The sequence below is a fragment of the Otolemur garnettii genome, unplaced genomic scaffold (genome assembly GCF_000181295.1).
Source record: "Otolemur garnettii isolate 467f Iridium unplaced genomic scaffold, OtoGar3 scaffold00067, whole genome shotgun sequence".
Taxonomy (NCBI): Eukaryota; Metazoa; Chordata; class Mammalia; order Primates; family Galagidae; genus Otolemur; species Otolemur garnettii.
The window spans coordinates 6760945-6777501 of NW_003852462.1; the positions used below are offsets into that span (position 1 = coordinate 6760945).

Consider the following 16557-nt stretch of genomic DNA (forward strand, 5'->3'; position numbering starts at 1 on the left):
AAAAAAAAAAAAAAAAGACAACCCACAGGATGAAAGAAATTTTTTACAAATCATATATCTGGTAAGGACCATTATCCAATATATATAAAGAACTCTAAAGAACTCAAATCAATAATTAAAAAGTTAAAAATCCAATTTAAAAAAATGGGCAAAGAACATGAATAGGCATATTTCCAAAAAAGATAGACAATGTACATCTATTATGTGTCAGTATAAAGAAGATATATAAATGGGGCAGCACTTGTGGCTCAGCGGCTAGCAGGCCCTCCACATACACAGGAGCTGGCGGGTTCAAACCCAGCCTGAACCTGCCAAACAACAACTAGAATCAAAAAATAGCTAGGCATTGTGGTGGGTGCCTGTAGTCCCAGCTACGTAGGAGGCTGAGGCAAGAGAATTGCTTAAACCCGAGAATTTTTTTTTTTTTGAGACAGAGCCTCAAAAGAGCTGTCGCCCTGCGTAGAGTGCTATGGCATCACAGCTCACAGCAACCTCCAACTCCTGGGCTTAAGGGATTCTCTTGCCTCAGTCTCCCAAGTAGCTGGGACTACAGGCTCCTGCCACAACGCCCGGCTATTTTTTTGTTGTAGTTGTCATTGTTGTTTGTCAGGCAGGGCTGGATTCAAACCTGCCAGCTCTGGTGTATGTGGCTGGAGATTTAGCTGCTTGAGCTACAAGTGCATGGCTAAGCCCGAGAGTTTGCAGCTGCTTTGAGCTGTGACACCACAGCACTCTACCGAGGGCGGCATAACAAAACTCTGTCTCAAAAAAAAAAAAAGATATATAAATGGTCAATAAGCACCCAAGGGGAGGCTCAACACCATCAGTCATTATGGAGGCTCTCATCACCACAATGAGATAGCATTTCACACCCACTAGGATGGCTAGAATCAAAAAGACAGGCTACCACAAGGTTAGCAAGGATGCAGAGCACTGGGGACCCCCAAACAAGCTCCACAGCCTCCCCCATCTCCACAGACAGCCCCTCCATCCTCTGGCTGCTCAGGCCAGAAGCCCTGGGTCTTCCCAATTCTCCTCTTTCACACACAGCACGCCAGCAAATCCTGATGACTATTTTAAGATGAATGCTGAATGCATCACCCCTTCTGTCATCACCGCCCTGGTCCTCCTCACTGGACTCCTGAGTCCTTTTTCTCCTTGGTCTCTCCATGCTGACCCCCAATGGACCATTGTCCACACGGCAGCCAGAGGGAAGTTTTAGAAAGTAAACCAGCTTCTGCCACACCTTTGCTCGAAACCCCTCCAAGGCTTCTTGCCGTAAGATTTATCATTATACTCAAGGTAAACACCAAACACCTCACTGTGACCTGCTTGACACACACGTTCTGGCCTCTAGTTGCCTCTGCCCCTCCCTTTACATACCTCCCCTACTCACGGCTCCAGCCACCCCTGGCTGTTCTTCAGGCATGAGTCACATGCACCGCAGGACCTTTGCACTTGCTGTTTCTGTTGCCTCAATGCTCTTATCCAAGTTCATCTCAACGTTCTTGCACTTCATGGAGCCGCTCCCTGACTGCAACTTGTATGGTCTTCTTCTGAGATCTTCTTAGCACCCTGGGTGCCACCCACGGCTATATATTGATCTGATCTTCATTTCCCCACTGGAATATATGTCTCATGTGGTCAAGGACTTTGTCTTGTTCACTTACATATTTATAGCACCTGGGAAAGCTCCCGGGACATGGATGAGGCCTTATTTTACAGCTGAGAAAACTGAAGCTCAGAGAGACAAGGCAGCTTGTTGAATCAGAGGCAGAAGGGGGATCTAGACCCAGACTCCAAAGCCCAAGCCTTCGCCACATGTAGGCACTTTGCAATTCCTTCTTAGGAGAGGGAAAACCATCCTGCCCCAGTCACCCAGCTTGGCAGGCCTCTTGGCAGACTGTCCCATCCATCTGCCCCTATCAGAATGGAACTAAGACCCAGGATTAGAAAACACTACCAAAGCAGCCCAGGGATGCCTTAAAAAGAATTCCACATAGAACCCAGAGTGCCAACCTGGAGGAGCCCTGGCCCCTGTGCCCAGGGGTCCCCACTTCCTATCCTCCCCTGATCTTGCTCTGCTACCCTACCTTGCTCTTCAGGACACCTCACTAGTCCCAGTCTCACCTGCCTTGGAGCACAGGGCCAAGGTGCTGGCATGAGCACGGCTCTCTGAACCAGGGCAGGGCACCCGGCAGGCCTCCCATCCCACTCTTCACACCAGCTGTGCCCCTTTAACAGAGCCCAGTCAAGCGACTGAGGAGAGAAAAATGACAAATATGCAGGAGCTTAGACAAGGGAAGCTGGCCCCTGCCCGGGGGCGGGAGGCAGACAATGGAAGCTCAGGATGAATTCACACCAGCAGAGCTGGACGCCCAGCTTGGGCTCAGGCCAGCTCTCCCCCAGGCTGAACCCAGCCCACTCTAGGGAGCAGTGTGTGGAGAAAGGCCTTCAGGGGACACTGACACAACCCCAAAGTCTACTGAGAACCAAAGGTCCTTTCCTGAAAACAAGGAGCAGCTGATGCATTTCCTGAACTGCAGACCACACTTGTGTTGGCCGGGCAGGATCACAGCTGGGTCGGTGAGAGTGGGTGGGAAAGAACAGAAAAGAGGCACACGGAGAGGCTGAAGCCCTGAGGGCTGACCCCTGGGGCAGGGGCATTTCCCAGACCTGGCAGGTAAATCTGCCAGGTCCCATCCTTGTCCCATCTGAGGAAATTCTGCAGAAGCTGCAGGATTCTGCCTGCAACTGCAACAGGCCGCATGGGTGAAACATGGCAGACACTGGTCTGTGGCACTGATCTGTGGACCCGGCCCCTACCTCCATCTGTCTCTCTAGATGCCCGATGCGCGAGGGGTCTGCTTTCACAGCCAGGAGGAGAGCTCCATCCTGCCTTCATTGCACCAAAGCACCTGGGTGCAAGAGCCACAAACTGAGCCCCACCCCCCAAAACTTTTCAAGCTCTGGGATCCTATAAGTCTTGTTCAGAGCTGAGTGTGCAAAGATGGCCAGGGAGAAAGAAAACAGACCAGGCCAGAAGGCAAATCCTACCCACCCCCAAATTGCTGAGGGTACAAAAAACTTCCTTCACCTCCTAAAGGCTACAAGCCCTCAAAGGCCCACAGATCGGACAGGGCACAGACCTGTCCTGTCATGGGAGAAAACGGGCAACTCCCAAGAGGGGCAGCAGCAACAGACAGACATGTACACATCACCCGATTAGGAAGGAGCCTCAGTGCCTGTGAGCACAGCCTCCCACCACATGCCTTGGGACAGGGAGCAGCCTAGCCACCCAGTAGGGGCTTAGGAGTTCCCTAATGAGAGGAAGCTAGTGGAGCCTGAAAACTCAGAAATACAACTCTGAACCCCCAGAGTCTTCACATTACCATGGCTGATGGGGGCAGCGCCTGTGGCTCAAAGGAGTAGGGTGCCGGCTCCATATGCCGGAAGTGGTGGGTTTAAACCCAGCCTGCCCTCCCCCCAAAAACCTACCATGGCTGATGGGGGGAATGCAAGTCACCATCAACATAGGAGTTAATTTTGGCTAAGGGCTTCGAAATAATCCAGGGACTGCCACCTGCCGAGCCCAGGGCCCATCCTCAACACACACAGCAGACCAGGCCAGAGAAGAAACACAACCAACTAGACCCAGATGCCCAGGGCGATTCCCACTCCAGATGCCCTACCTGCTTCTCTAACCTCTGATTCGTGTTGTGGCACCTCCTCGCCCCACCATTATCTTGCTGTCAATACCAACTGGTGACTGCTCCCCTCTAGCTAGTATTGCACAGCTTAGCTACCGCTCTGGGGAAATGCTGCCTGGAAAAACAGGTCCCAGATGTTCCAAAGGGAAGAGTTTCCAAAGGGGATAAGGCTCAGTGCCACCCTGGATTAGGCCTCCTTGAGACAAACCAAGACCCACTGGGTGGCAAGTGCTGTTTTTGGCAGCCAAGGGCTGAGTATTCTATCTCAGGTCTAATGCCCCATCGTTCCCAGAGGATGGCTTTTACCCTGAGACAGCACAACATTCTGGTTGCTATGGGGACAGAGGCCACTGATCCACCAAGGTCTTGGCAGCCAAAGCAGCACCAGGCTCAGTGGTGCCCCGTGGGCTCCAGGCTGACAACCACCACCACATGCACAGGAGGCTGTTGGGAGGCGGGGCCACGTGGCCAGTGCTGTCTGCATACAGCTGGGACTCAGAGCTGTTGAGCCATTGGCAGAGGTGTTGGACCTCCTGGACTGGCCATTAAGAGCTCAGGAGGCAGAAGGCTCTCCCCAGGCTTGGGTTTCCTTGGTATACCCCAGTACCAAGACACCAGCTAGCTGTGTATCTCGTGGGAAGTCTCTGCACATCCAGCCTTGGTTCCTCATCTGCGAAGTATGGTGAACTGCATCTACCCCACCCGTCCAGCTGGCCACACATAACATCCATAGTATAAATCTTCAGAAACAATGTCTGGTTGGGTCACAACCTGGGGCCCTACTAGACCCCCTCTCTTCTAATCCCAGGAGCATGCCCCCAAACCCACCTCACCCTGTTCCCACTCTCCTATCCAGGTGAGGCACTTGTTCAAGTTCTCCTCATTCTAATTCTTTTGTTCCCCCAAACATAAGTGATCCTAGACAAGGAGTTTGATTGCCCTGAGAAGGGACAGAGGTGACCGAGTCTTCACCTAAAGTCCTGTCATCTTTAGTGGGCTTTAAAACCAAATCACCTTGGGGACTTGGACTTGCTTCAAATACAGATTCCCAGGCATGCCTGGCAGGCATTCTGACTCAGCAGGGCTGGGGCAGGCCCAGGAGTCTGCATTATGGACAAATACCCTCAGTGATCTGGTGCGTGGTCTGAGGACACTCTGAGGACCTGGTGCCTCTGAGGACCCGTTGTCCTTTCTTGGCCAGCATTTGGCCTACAATATTAATAATACTCTTCCTCCTCAATCTGTCCACATGCATATGGCCGTGCATTCTTCCAGGCCCAGGGCAAACAAATCCTTTTCTCTGTGGCTTCCTAGGTGGTGTCCCCTCCCTTAGAATGAGTCTCACTTTGATCTGTATGCCCAGAGCTCTTTAAGTGGTAGCTCATGTGTCTGTCTGCCCAGCTGGACCAGCAGCCTGAAGCCGGGGCTGCCATGTGGCACGGTGCCTAGCACACAGCACCGATGAGCTAATGAAAGTGACTGTCCCACTGGACTGAACAGCCCTCCCCAGTTCCCCCTTCACCACAGGGTCTGCTTCTTATCAGGGTGTCAGGAGGTTAATGTAGAGTCAGGCAAAGGGCTTTTCGGAGGCCTTTTGGCATCTGTCCTCAATTCTAGACAATAGAACCCATTGCACTGGGTGAAGAAGGGTCAAAGCGACCTTCACAGGGCCAGAAGCAGCCTGCTGATGAAATGCTGGGCTGTGTTCCAGCACATTCCTCGGTCTTTCTTGGGATTTATTCCTTTTTCAGTGACATGAATTATGTACCAAATCCTCCTGGTTGATTGCTGTTTGATTCAATATACAGGTGATTTTTGGTTATTAGGTTACAGGTAATTCTCATACAAGTGTTGATTAACGTTTGAAAAGATTAGCTTCCCATCCCATAGACCAGAACTCTCCCTGGGCCTGGCTGTAATTTCAGTACAGAGTCTGTTATCGCCTGGAGCCTCTGGGAGAGGCCTCAAAGCCACACGTGGAGAGAGAGGTGACATGGGAACCCCAGCAGGCCATCCAAATAGCACCGGAGCCGGCACCACTCCATCTGCGCATTGGCAGAAGCTGGACTGAGGACTGGAAGGTGTGCACAGAGCCCAGCCCCAAGGAGCTCCACAGACGGAATGATTGGCGTGAAGCTCCAGGGCACCTGCTGACCCTGGTGGGACAGATAGGGCTTCCTGGAGGAAGTGAAAGGTCAGGGGCTAGACAGCTGTGTATATGTCGGGGTGGGGGAGAGCGGTTCCAGGAAGAACCTGCCACACCGGGGTGTAAGAGGGAGACAGTTGTGCCAGCACCCCCACCACAGGGCCAGAGAGGCTCGAGGGGGAGCAAGCAGAGGCCGTGTCTACTGTGAAGCTTCCTGCAAGGGGAAGCCGCCTCCCCAGAGCCTGGTTCCCTGCTGCTTTCTCGTGACCACAGCTATTTTAACAAGGTTCCCAGCATAACCCTGAGACCAAGTGACCTATTTTGGGTTCTCTGGCAACATACCCTGAACCAGCAGCCTCAGCTTCCAAAGGGGAAAGTCCACAGAGCCCTGACAAAGCCCATCTGGCCACGGCTGGGGGAACCTTCCCTGGAAAGCCTCTTGGAAAAAGATGGCTGCAATAGGCCTGAGGAATTACCATGAGAAGAAGGGCAGAGGCAGACCAGGGTGTGTCCCCGGGAGGCCCCCGGGCAGTGAAAGGACAAGGAACTTCCTTAACAAAATGAGCCACGTCCAGATGGGGTCCCTCCCTGCCAGGGCAGCTCAATAAGGGCCTGCTGCGTGAGGATGACAGTTATGAGGGACCCGGCTATAGGCGACCTTCGCAAGCACCAATGGGGGCCTGGAATGGGCACACGCTGCACCCCAGCCCTGGTGCAGCACTCAGGCAGGAAGAGATCAGAACTCCCAAAGAACCAGCATGTTCCAAGGAACCTCTGAGCGGAGGGCCCGGAATATAAAGTCAACGGAAGGCTCATTCCCATTTGTTCTGCCCCCTCTGAAATACCATGTAGCTGCCTAAATCACACCTGTTCCTCAGGTAAATGCCATCCTGCTTACAAATGCACATGTGTGAGTCAGTGCTAGAATTTACTTAAAATAAACGATGAAGACTTAGATGCAACGATACTCAGTGTCGGCCACACCCTGGGCCCACACTGACTGGCTCTATGGCCTTGAGCTCCTCAACCTCTCTGAGCTTGTTTTCTAAACTTGACCTACCTCACAGGGCTCTGGGGAGGATTCGTGGGGATAACCCTGCGTGTTGCTTGGCAAACAACCTTGCCCTGAGGAATGTTCGCCATTATTACGACTGATGGTGAAAATGGGAAATGAACATCCAACAGGAAGGGATTGGTCAAAAATCATGGCACAGACACCCGCCTGCAAGTTATGCAATCACTAAAGCATTTTCTTCAAGAACATTAAAAGCACAGAAGGCCAGGCATGGTGGCTCACACCTGTACTCCTACCACTCTGGGAGACAGAGACAGGAGACCAGACCAGCCTGAGCAAGAGTGAGACCCTGTCTCTACAAAAAAACAGAAAAATTAGCCAGGTGTGATGGCACATACCTGCAGTCCCAGCTACGTGGGAGGCTGAGGCAGAAGGATCACTTGAGATCAGGGGTTAGAGCAGGCGTCCTCAAACTATGGCCTGTGGGCCACATGCAGCCCGCCTAGGACACTTATCTGGCCTGCCAGGTATTTTCCTCGCCACTTCCCTGTCCTGCTTAGCAGCCGACTCCTCCTGGGGCCCACAGTCCAGCCCTCCAATGGTCTGAGGGACAGTGAACTGGCCCCCTGTTTAAAAAGTTTGAGGACCCCTGGGTTAGAGATTGTAATGAGCTACAGTAATGATGATGCCACAGACCTCTAGCTGGGGCAACAAGAGTGAGACACTATTTCAAAAAACAAAACAAAATAGGGTCTGGCATGGTGGCTCACGCCTGTAATCCTAACACTCTGGAAGTGTTGGCAGCAGGTGGATTCCAGCACTTCATTCTGAAGCAGGTGGATTGCTTGAGCTCAGGAGTTCAAGACTAACCTGGGCAACACAGTGAGGCCCTGTCTCAAAAGAAAAAAATGCTGGCCAGGGGCAGTGCTCACACCTGTAATCCTAACACTTTGGGAGGCCAGGAGTTTAAGACCAGCCTGAGTAAGAGCAAGACCCTGGGCTCGGCGCTTATAGCTCAACCGGCTAAGGCGCCAGCCACGTACACCTAAGGTGGCGGGTTCGAATCCCCAGCCCGGACCCGCCAAACAACAATGATGGCTGCAACCAAAAAAAAAAAAAAAGCCAGGCGTTGTGGCGGGCGTCTGTGGTCCCAGCTACTTGGGAGGCAGAGGCAGGAGACTCGCTTGAGCCCAGGAGTTGGAGGTTGCTGTGAGCTGTAATGCCACAGCACTCTACCCAGGGGGACAGCTTGAGGCTCTGTCTCAAAAAAAAAAAAAAAAGAGCAAGACCCTGTATCCACAAAAACCAGAAAAATTAGCTGGGCACTGTGGCAGGTGCCTGTAGTCCTAGTTACTGGGGAGGCTGAGGCAGGAGGATCTCTTGAGCCTGAGAGTTTCAGGTTGCTGTAAGTTAAGATAACACCATTGCACTCTAGCATGAGTGACAGAGCAAGACTCTGTCTCAGATTAAAAAAAAATAATAAAAAAAAAAAAGAAAGAAAATGCTGACAGGAAATTTCACAAAGGAGAATAGTGATTATGCTATGAAATAGGATTCAGTCCTCTGAACTTTTCTGCTGTCCCTACCTTTCCCCAGTGTTCTCCAATGACTGTGGGTTACTGTATAACCAGGAAAACAATCAATACACAGTCTAAAGGCAGCAGCACTGGTCAGGAGAAAGGCGCAGACTCAGCTTTCTGCAGAGCCTGCCTTGGGAGCTCCAGCTGTCCCCTAGCTTGGCAGCTGGCCCTTCTCAACAAGGCGACCTTTCCAAGAAGTATGGATTTCCTCGGGTTCAAAGCTGAGTCCTCCTGGCTATCAGGTCTGCTCAGCTACCTTCAGAAACCAGGAGGTGTGCTCAGAGGATCCACTGCCTTTCTGGTAGACCACAGGTTCTCAGGTGTGCACTGAGGGCTCGGGGCGGGGGGCAGCCCCTCAATATGAAGATAGAAACCATAGTCTCAAGCTTGAGGGGCTCAGAGTCTGGTCAGGAGACCGTGTGGGGGCAGCACAGCTGAAGGGCAAATAGGAGGGCCTGGCCCAGGCTATAGGGAATGGGGTGGGGAAGTGGAGCTAGGTTTTTGGTGGCTAAGAAGCAAGTGCAGGGGCAGAGAGGCGTGAACACACAGGTCTGTTCTCACTGACAATGAGAGAGAGGTCAGGTCTCGAGAGTGGGTGTGGGGTCTTGCTCATTGTGCTAAGGGGGCTGGATTTCATCCTCAAGGCTGCAGGAAGCCAATGAAGGATTCTAAGTTGGGAAGAGACCTGCTGACACCACCATGAGCCTTCAAAAGTCACTCTGGGGGTAGAGGGTGGTCTAGAGGGGGTGAGAGAAGTCAAGATGCCAGGTAGGAGTGACTCACAGAAACTGAGACAAGAATTATAACACGGGTTCAGACCACAATGGCGGCTCAGAGCAGGAGAGAAAGAGGGCAGATCTGAGGAGCTAAGGCAGGAGAGTCTAAAGGACTTGGTAACTGACCAGATCTCTGGGGAAGAGGAGTCGAGGTGAGTCCTCGGATGCTGAATATTTGCTTGTACACTGGTCAGGACAGAGGATCCAGGTGGAGAAAGGGGTTCTAGGATGGGGAGAGATGATGGAGCTCGATCTGCTGAGCTGGGGTATCTGGCAGGTGCTCATCTGAGAGCCACACATGACATTCTAGGATCAGGAGAGGGGTGTGGGTAGAAGAGAGAGAATGACCCTGGAGGATGCCAGTATGATTAAGAGGGAAGAGGGGCTCAGTGCCCGTAGCTCAGCAGTTAGGGGGCCAGCCACATACACCAAGGCAGGTGAGTTCAAACCCAGCCTGGGCCTGCTAAACAACAATTACAATGCAATGGTGCTTGTAGTCTGAGCTGCTTGGGAGGCTGAGGCAAGAGAATCCCTTAAGCCTAAGAGTTAGAGGTTGCTGTGAGCTGTGACACGACAGCACTCTACCAAGGGCAACATAGTGAGACTCTGTCTCAAAATAAATAAATAAAAGAGAAGAGGGAGGAAGAAAAAGAAAAAGCGGGGTCAGAAGGGGATCTCCGAGTACAGGGAGGGAAAGAAAGCTGTCATTGGTGGTCTCAGCTCAGCAGCGGCCAGGCAGGCTGGAAACTAGCAGGGTACACTGCCCAGAACTGGCTTCTGCTAGAACCTCCTGGTAAGCACTAAAGGTGCAGGCCTACCCCAGGGCCTCCAGCACCTGCCTGGTCCCCAGCATACACTGGAAAAATGTGCACCGAGGGAACAAGCAGAGGGTAGAGGGCAGAGGCCTAGGTGTGCCTGCAGCGGGTGGAGAGGAGCCCACTGTGGACTCCCAAAGTCTCCAGGTCTCATGGAGGGGAGCAGTGCCCCAGGTACCAGGCCTTCCAGCCCTGGAGGGGAGTGTGTTCGGCCTGCCAGTGGTGACCGATGTGGGGCACTGTGCTGTCTTGTAGGAGGGTCTTCCTCAAGCCCCCTCCCAGGGGAGTGAGTCTTCAGTTCAGGGAACAGCCTGCCACAGAGCAGCTGGCCATGTGCTGAAGGACAGTGCCACCTAGTGGCCATCAGGCGCTCACGCCAGGCCTCTGGAGGCAACAATCCCGGGACACCCTACAGCATCCACTGAGATGGGCTCCGCTGATAGGAAGGTGAGCAGGTTAGAATTTCAGCAGAGATCCATTTGGCCCCACTGCTTGGGCGGACGCACAGGATCCTGTCCTCAGCAGGAGAGACTGGACTGACTGTGGCGTCTTGAGGCTCACACTGAAAGTAAGAGGACACCTGTGAAGCGCTTCCAGGCACAGCTGCTTCCTCCCCTCTTTAACTCGGTCCACAGAATCTCAAGGCCTCCTGCAGCAAGGGCCTCCCCCTGTGGCTCAGGCCTCAGTAGCTAGGTCAGGGTGACTGTCTAGAAGTGGGAGGCAGTCCACACGGCACCTCAGTAGCAGAGAATCCCTCTGGCCATCCCCTTCCCAGCAATTCTTCCCCCAGATTCTTCCTTGGCTTCAGGTTCAGCTCCAGGGGCCCCCAGAGAAGACAATGTTTGTGGACAGTGCCTGCCCAGGAGGGCCCAGACTCCAGGACACACACGGTGAGTCACACCCACCAGCCCTGGGCTCACCCCTCGGTGTTCAGTAGCATTTGGGCCAGGCTATTGGCTGAGGTCACCAAGACCTTCTTCAACAACTTGGCACAGCTCAGTTTCAGTCTCAACTACTGGTTCAATGAAGCAAGATAAAGAGTTCTCCTACAAACATTTTTTAAATTACAAAGAAATGTATATACATTGTTAAAAAATTAGTCTTACATAAAAGTGTGACTTGGAAAGTGGAAGTCTCTTACACATGCAGTTGGTGTGAGTGCGTGTGGGGTATGTGCTGTTGTCTACACTGACATATAGTTCTACAACTTTAGATTTTTTTTCTATTAAAATCATTCCCCTAGAGGTTTTACCACCATCTCACCTCAATTCAGGTTAACTCAGTGACCAAAAACCAACTGGGGAGGAAGGTGAGTCTCCAGGGAGAGGGGAGGGTTTCAGGTAGGCCTAGCGCCCAAAGGCGGGCCCCATGCTAGAAACTCAGACCTGCCCTGGGAGGGGAGATCTGTCACGAGATCTCGGGATGGGGCCAGCAGACGCCATGCAGAATGGGCTGTCCCACACTGCCTGGGCACGCCTGGGCAGGCATTCCCAGCCTGTGCACGGGAAGTGGCTGTCCCACTGGTGTGCCCTGGAAGGTTTCTGCTGAGTTGGGTATACCAGCCCGGTCACACCCGGCATCAGAGCCTGGGAACTGGCCGCTATGCCAGGGCAGAGCCCTGAGACATCCTGGAGGACAAGGGCGGTCTGGTGATCCAGGTCAGGCCCCATGCGCCTGCCTCACAGTAGAGCAAATGCACCCATCGGCACTGTTCGGAGAGTCGCTCGCATCTGCACATGACACAGCTTGTGATATTTTGTAGCCCATGATTCCAATGAAGCAGATAAAAGGAAAGGACTCTGGAGATGCTGGTCAGAATTAGAGGCAGAGCCTCTCTAAGCGGCCAAGGGACACAGAGCTGTCCAGAAAGCTGCAAGACTGCATCCTGGGCCTCCCAGTAACTTGCTGCATGACCAAGCACAGTGGCTTACAGCTCCCAAGTCTGTTTCCTTGCTTACCAAATGGAAGTACGCAGACGGTAGCTCCCTACAATGAGCTGAAACCATTCATATCAAGCACTTAGTACAGTGCCTACTATATAATGAATGCTCAAATGTTACACGTTACTGTGATGATTGGCTGGGTTGTCTCAAAAAAGACATCCAGGACACTGGGGCATCCCCTTCTGGCCACAGCCAGCCAGTGTGGCCTGTCCCCAGGCCAACAGTGATAGCACTGTCCTAGCACACAGAGCAAGCAGTTTAACTCTCCCTGGACAGGATGCTGGGTGGTCAGGGGTCAGGCTGAAGATTAAGGAAATACAACAAGCAGAGCCTCTTAAGTCACAAGGGCCCCCAAACACCTCCATTTCTTGCCTCTTCTGGACCTAGAAAGGGACCCCACAATCTGCCTTATAGGGTCCTTGGCTCCCACTTGGGGAAGGAGATAGGACCAGACAGAAGGCCAGGGGTTCTAGGGCTCAGCTCTATGGGTGGGAGAGCTGGGCCTCTCCTGTCCTGAGTCTCAGGGCTACTGAGGGCTGGAGCCACAGTCTCTCAAGGAGCTGCAACTCAGTGCCCTAGGAGAGGCTTGGCTGGCTGCCCTGGCCCTCGACTCACCCTGGTCGATGGCGTGCGGTGGCAGCTGGCTGAGCTGGCTGTTGACCACCCCTGCGTAGGTGCGCAGAAACTCCTCCTCGTTGGCCGTCAGCTGCAGGACGAGAGAGCCATGGTGAGGAGCAGCACTCACCTGCTCCCTGAGAGGCCTCTGCACTCTCAGAGGCCCCCTTGATCCCTGGGTGGTGCCTCCTCTGCTCCCCAGGCCTCTGTTCCTGAGATTTGACCCCTTCAGTTCCAGCGCAAGCACCCCCTCTGCCACCAGCTGCCACTCTTGAAACCAGGTCCATGGGGCCCATAGCACTCAGAAGGAATCTGAGGTCAGAATCTAGTCTAGTGTAGGGCTGGTGGGAGACACAGGCCCTGCCTGGAAAGCTGACAGGCAGTTCCACATCTCTCCCTCTCTTTGAGAAATACCCCATATCCACATGCCTGTCACCCCTCTCAGTGCAGGTCTGCCCAGGTGCCCTTGGGTGTCCTCCAGGAGAGAAAACTCTTGGGGGTCAGGAAGCAGGGCAAGGAAAGAAAGGTCAAGTCCCTCAGAACCCCCCGCCTGGCTCCCACCTGGCATGGGGGGCTGGGAAGACTGTCTGGCAGTCAGTCCCCCCACACTGGATGTGCTGGGCTCTGTACTTGGGGGAGGCCTGAAGTGGTCACATGGCCATGGAGCCCAGCCACAGGCCCTCCGGAGATGGCTGTGGTCCCCCCTCCATCCTCCCTGGGACCTGCTGCACCACAGCCTGCAGGCACTCACGTTTGATCCCATCTTCCTGAGCATGAGCAGCACCCGGACCTTCTGCTGAATATACATCTCCTCCGGACTCTTCCCGGGAGCTCCCTCGCGGTTCATCCCCCCGGCCCGGCTCTGGGGATTCCTGCAGAGCAAGAGGCAGCATCGAACAGGGAAGGGTCAGGATCAGACCTAATGGCACAGTGACCCACACCCTTCCCTAGGAGCCCCTTTCAACAGTGGGCTCATTTCTGAGAGCACAGAGCAGGTGGCGAGTTGCCGGGTACCCTTCCTTACCCCACTGGTCTCAGCCAGCAGGACGAGGCATCTCTGTTCTGGAGCGGATGCTGCAGGGGGCTGGCCTGCCTGCCACCTCTGTGTGTGGAACTGCCAGGCCCAGGGAGGCTGTGCTGACTCAGACTTGCCAGCCTGCTCTACCTGCCAGCCATCCTACAGCAAGCCTCCTGCAATAAGCCACAGGCCATGTGGTGCATGAAACCCCAAGTGTCCCAGGGTCTCAGCAAGCAACTTCCACAGGAGCAAATGTGACAGGATTGGAGGCAGCTTGTCGAGAAACTGTGAGATTAATGCCCAGCCCCCAAACACCGAGGCAGCTTCCTCAAGAAAAGCCCCTGATGAGTTTGAGGCCAGCTTCTGGGCTGGGCTCCAAGGAGGCCCTTGATGGGGAGAGACTGGTCCACGGTGTGAAACTTGCTACCGCTATCCTCCCAAACCCACCCACATGTCAGAAGGAAGCTCCTGCAGGCCATTGGGAAAGCCACAAGCTGTATCCAGGGGTAGCAGAGACCTGACCTGCAGAAAGTCCCCAGGAGAGAAGTCCAGAGCTTCCTCCCTCCAGGAGGAGCTGGAGGAGAGGAGACCGGGTGTGGAGGGGCTTGGGTTACACACTTGTAACTCCTGGATGAGTCAGAAATAACGCAGCAGCTGGTGGGGTGGAGCCTTATCAGCTCTCATGCCAAGGAGCTGCGTGGGGAGAACCAGGGAACCAGGCTGGTGGGCCAAGGACATCCTCACACTGCTCATCCCTCCAGGGCCAGCAAGCCCTAGACCCTCGGGCTCTCTCAGTCAGGCTCTCCATGCACAGGGTGGACTCAGAAACGTGCCAGAGCCACTCAGCCATGGAGGGAGTTAGGGCTGTTGTAGGTAACAGAATACTATAGGCACCTATCAGCGGCTCGTTCCCCATAAGCTGACAGGGCCCTCGCCCCCAAACCCAACCCACAAACTAACCAGCTGCTGGTCAGGGCACGTGCAGCAGCTGGACGCGCGGCTTGGGGCCCGTTTCCTCCTGCCCTAGAGTCCCCGACTCCCTCACTCTGCCTCCTTCTCCCCTTCAACCTCCTCTGGGGCTCTGAAAAGGGCCAGAATAGTGACCAGGGCCAGGAGGGAGGAGTAACCCACTTAAGAGTGGTCTCTGATGAGAGAGCACAGCCTGGTGTGTGGGGAGGTGAGCTCCTGCATGGCTGAGTGGGGAGCTCCGTCACCGGGTTTCACTTCTCTGCACGTCACCTCACACTCGCTTCCTTCCACTTGGGCAGCCACACAGTGGGGCTGGTCTGGGGCTGCACGCCATACATCCTGCGGGAGAACCCTGCCCCTGGCCTTGAGCAGATCGTGTGATCGATACTTCCCCCCCTTCCACCTGGGTTGGGGCTATGACATGGCCTCCCACGATCCCCCGCTTCCTTGTCCTTTTCTCTTCATGGTAGCCAGAATGACACCACTCCCTACTTAAACATACCTGGGAATATATTCCACAGTCCCTGCCAGGACCTTGCAAAGCCCCACACGATCAGCTTCACCTCCCCTCCCCTCACTCTGCCTTCCTGGTCCCAGGTCTGATTTTAGAATGTGCTGAGAAGCTCTTTCCCCTGGGGCAGTCTTTGAGCTGGGTATCCCCCCATCCCGAAACTGGTTTCTTCATCTGGGCTTAAAGAAGCCTTCCCATGGAAGCATCGGTGATGGTGTAACTGAAGCTGTGGCCCTGGTCCACTGTCCCTGTACGCTGGCAGTGCCTTGCTGGCAGACTCTCTCATTGTCACTGCAGGCAGGACCCTGTCTGCCTTGCTCCTCCCCCCCCCCCACCCCGTCCTCCTGAAGCCTAGCACCTGGCAGGAGCCCGTTGGCTGAATGGAACAGTGGGATGGCCTAGGTGTCTAAGCCTCCACTCTCTATAATATCCATATTCCTTTAGGGCCAAACATCATTGTGTTAAAAGAGATCAAAGTATCTAACCCGGTCTCCCATGTGCCTGGACTGCTGTTTTTAAAGTAGTGAACCTTGGCCTATTGGGTTCTCCAGAGAACATCTGAAATGCTCCGTCTGTAAAGCCCTCGAGTTGTGAGTTAGGGCTTCTAGGAGTAAAATGCCTCCAATCAGTTCTGTACCCAAGGGCTGGTTCTCAGTCTGCTCTGTCCTGGAGAAAGACAGGGTGGAATGCAGGGGGTGGCCACTAGGTGTCACCACACACGTGGCACCAGAATTGCAGTCTGCCTACCTGACGGTGTAGGGAGGGCTCCTGACCTCTGGGCACCAGCAGGCCAGTTCTCAGCCCCCATGGGAAATGATCACCCTGGTTTGGGCTGTTCTTGCTCCAATCCTACTATCACAAACCACGCTCCAGTCCCAGGGCCCCGGCAAGATCTCTTCATTCATTCAGAGGGCTGGTGTCTGGTTTTAGCTGCCCTGTCCTCAGGACCCAGTGGTCTGGGTGCTCACTGGGGGACATCTATTCTCAGCACGCGATCAGTCTGCATGAGGCCTGTTTTCTTAGATTTTGCTCTGTCCAACAGTCCTACCCTGCACACCCCATACAGACTGGCGCCGTCCCGTCATCTTGGCTGTTGCAGCCTCACTGTCCCCAGGGATACCTCATGCTGTGCTTCCTGGGCACTCACAGCTGCCCAGCCAGAGAACCTCTGGTGCCTGAATGAGCCTCAGGAGCCAGGCTGCTCCCACATCAACATGTTCCCCAGGCAGATGCTGTTTCTGAAGCAAAACTCTTGTCATCTCCAAAAGTCCTGGTCAACTAGCATTCTTCCAGCTCCAGTCCCAGCTGACACAGGCCTGCTGCCTGACAGAGAGGCAGCGCTCAGGGCCGGATCCAGGGCAGAATGTGACCAGGAGCACTCGTCCCGCTCTTCACACTCCAACCCAAAGGAAGGAGAAACATCATGGCTGGGCCACCTAATTCTTTTTTTTTTTTTTTT

At 54.0% G+C, this 16557-nt stretch overlaps 1 protein-coding gene across 2 annotated transcripts in view; it reads right to left on the minus strand.

Moving 5' to 3' along the window:
- Positions 1–16557, minus strand: part of CTNNBIP1 (catenin beta interacting protein 1) — a 50190-nt gene that overhangs the window by 6390 nt on the left and 27243 nt on the right. For both annotated transcript variants that reach the window (XM_003793255.3, XM_023515167.1), the window contains exons 3-4: positions 13352–13472; positions 12601–12691 (exon numbers count right to left, since the gene is read on the minus strand). In XM_003793255.3, the coding sequence (XP_003793303.1) occupies positions 12601–12691; positions 13352–13447 (187 nt within the window). In that variant the 5' untranslated portion in view covers positions 13448–13472. The remainder of the gene's footprint in view (positions 1–12600; positions 12692–13351; positions 13473–16557) is intronic.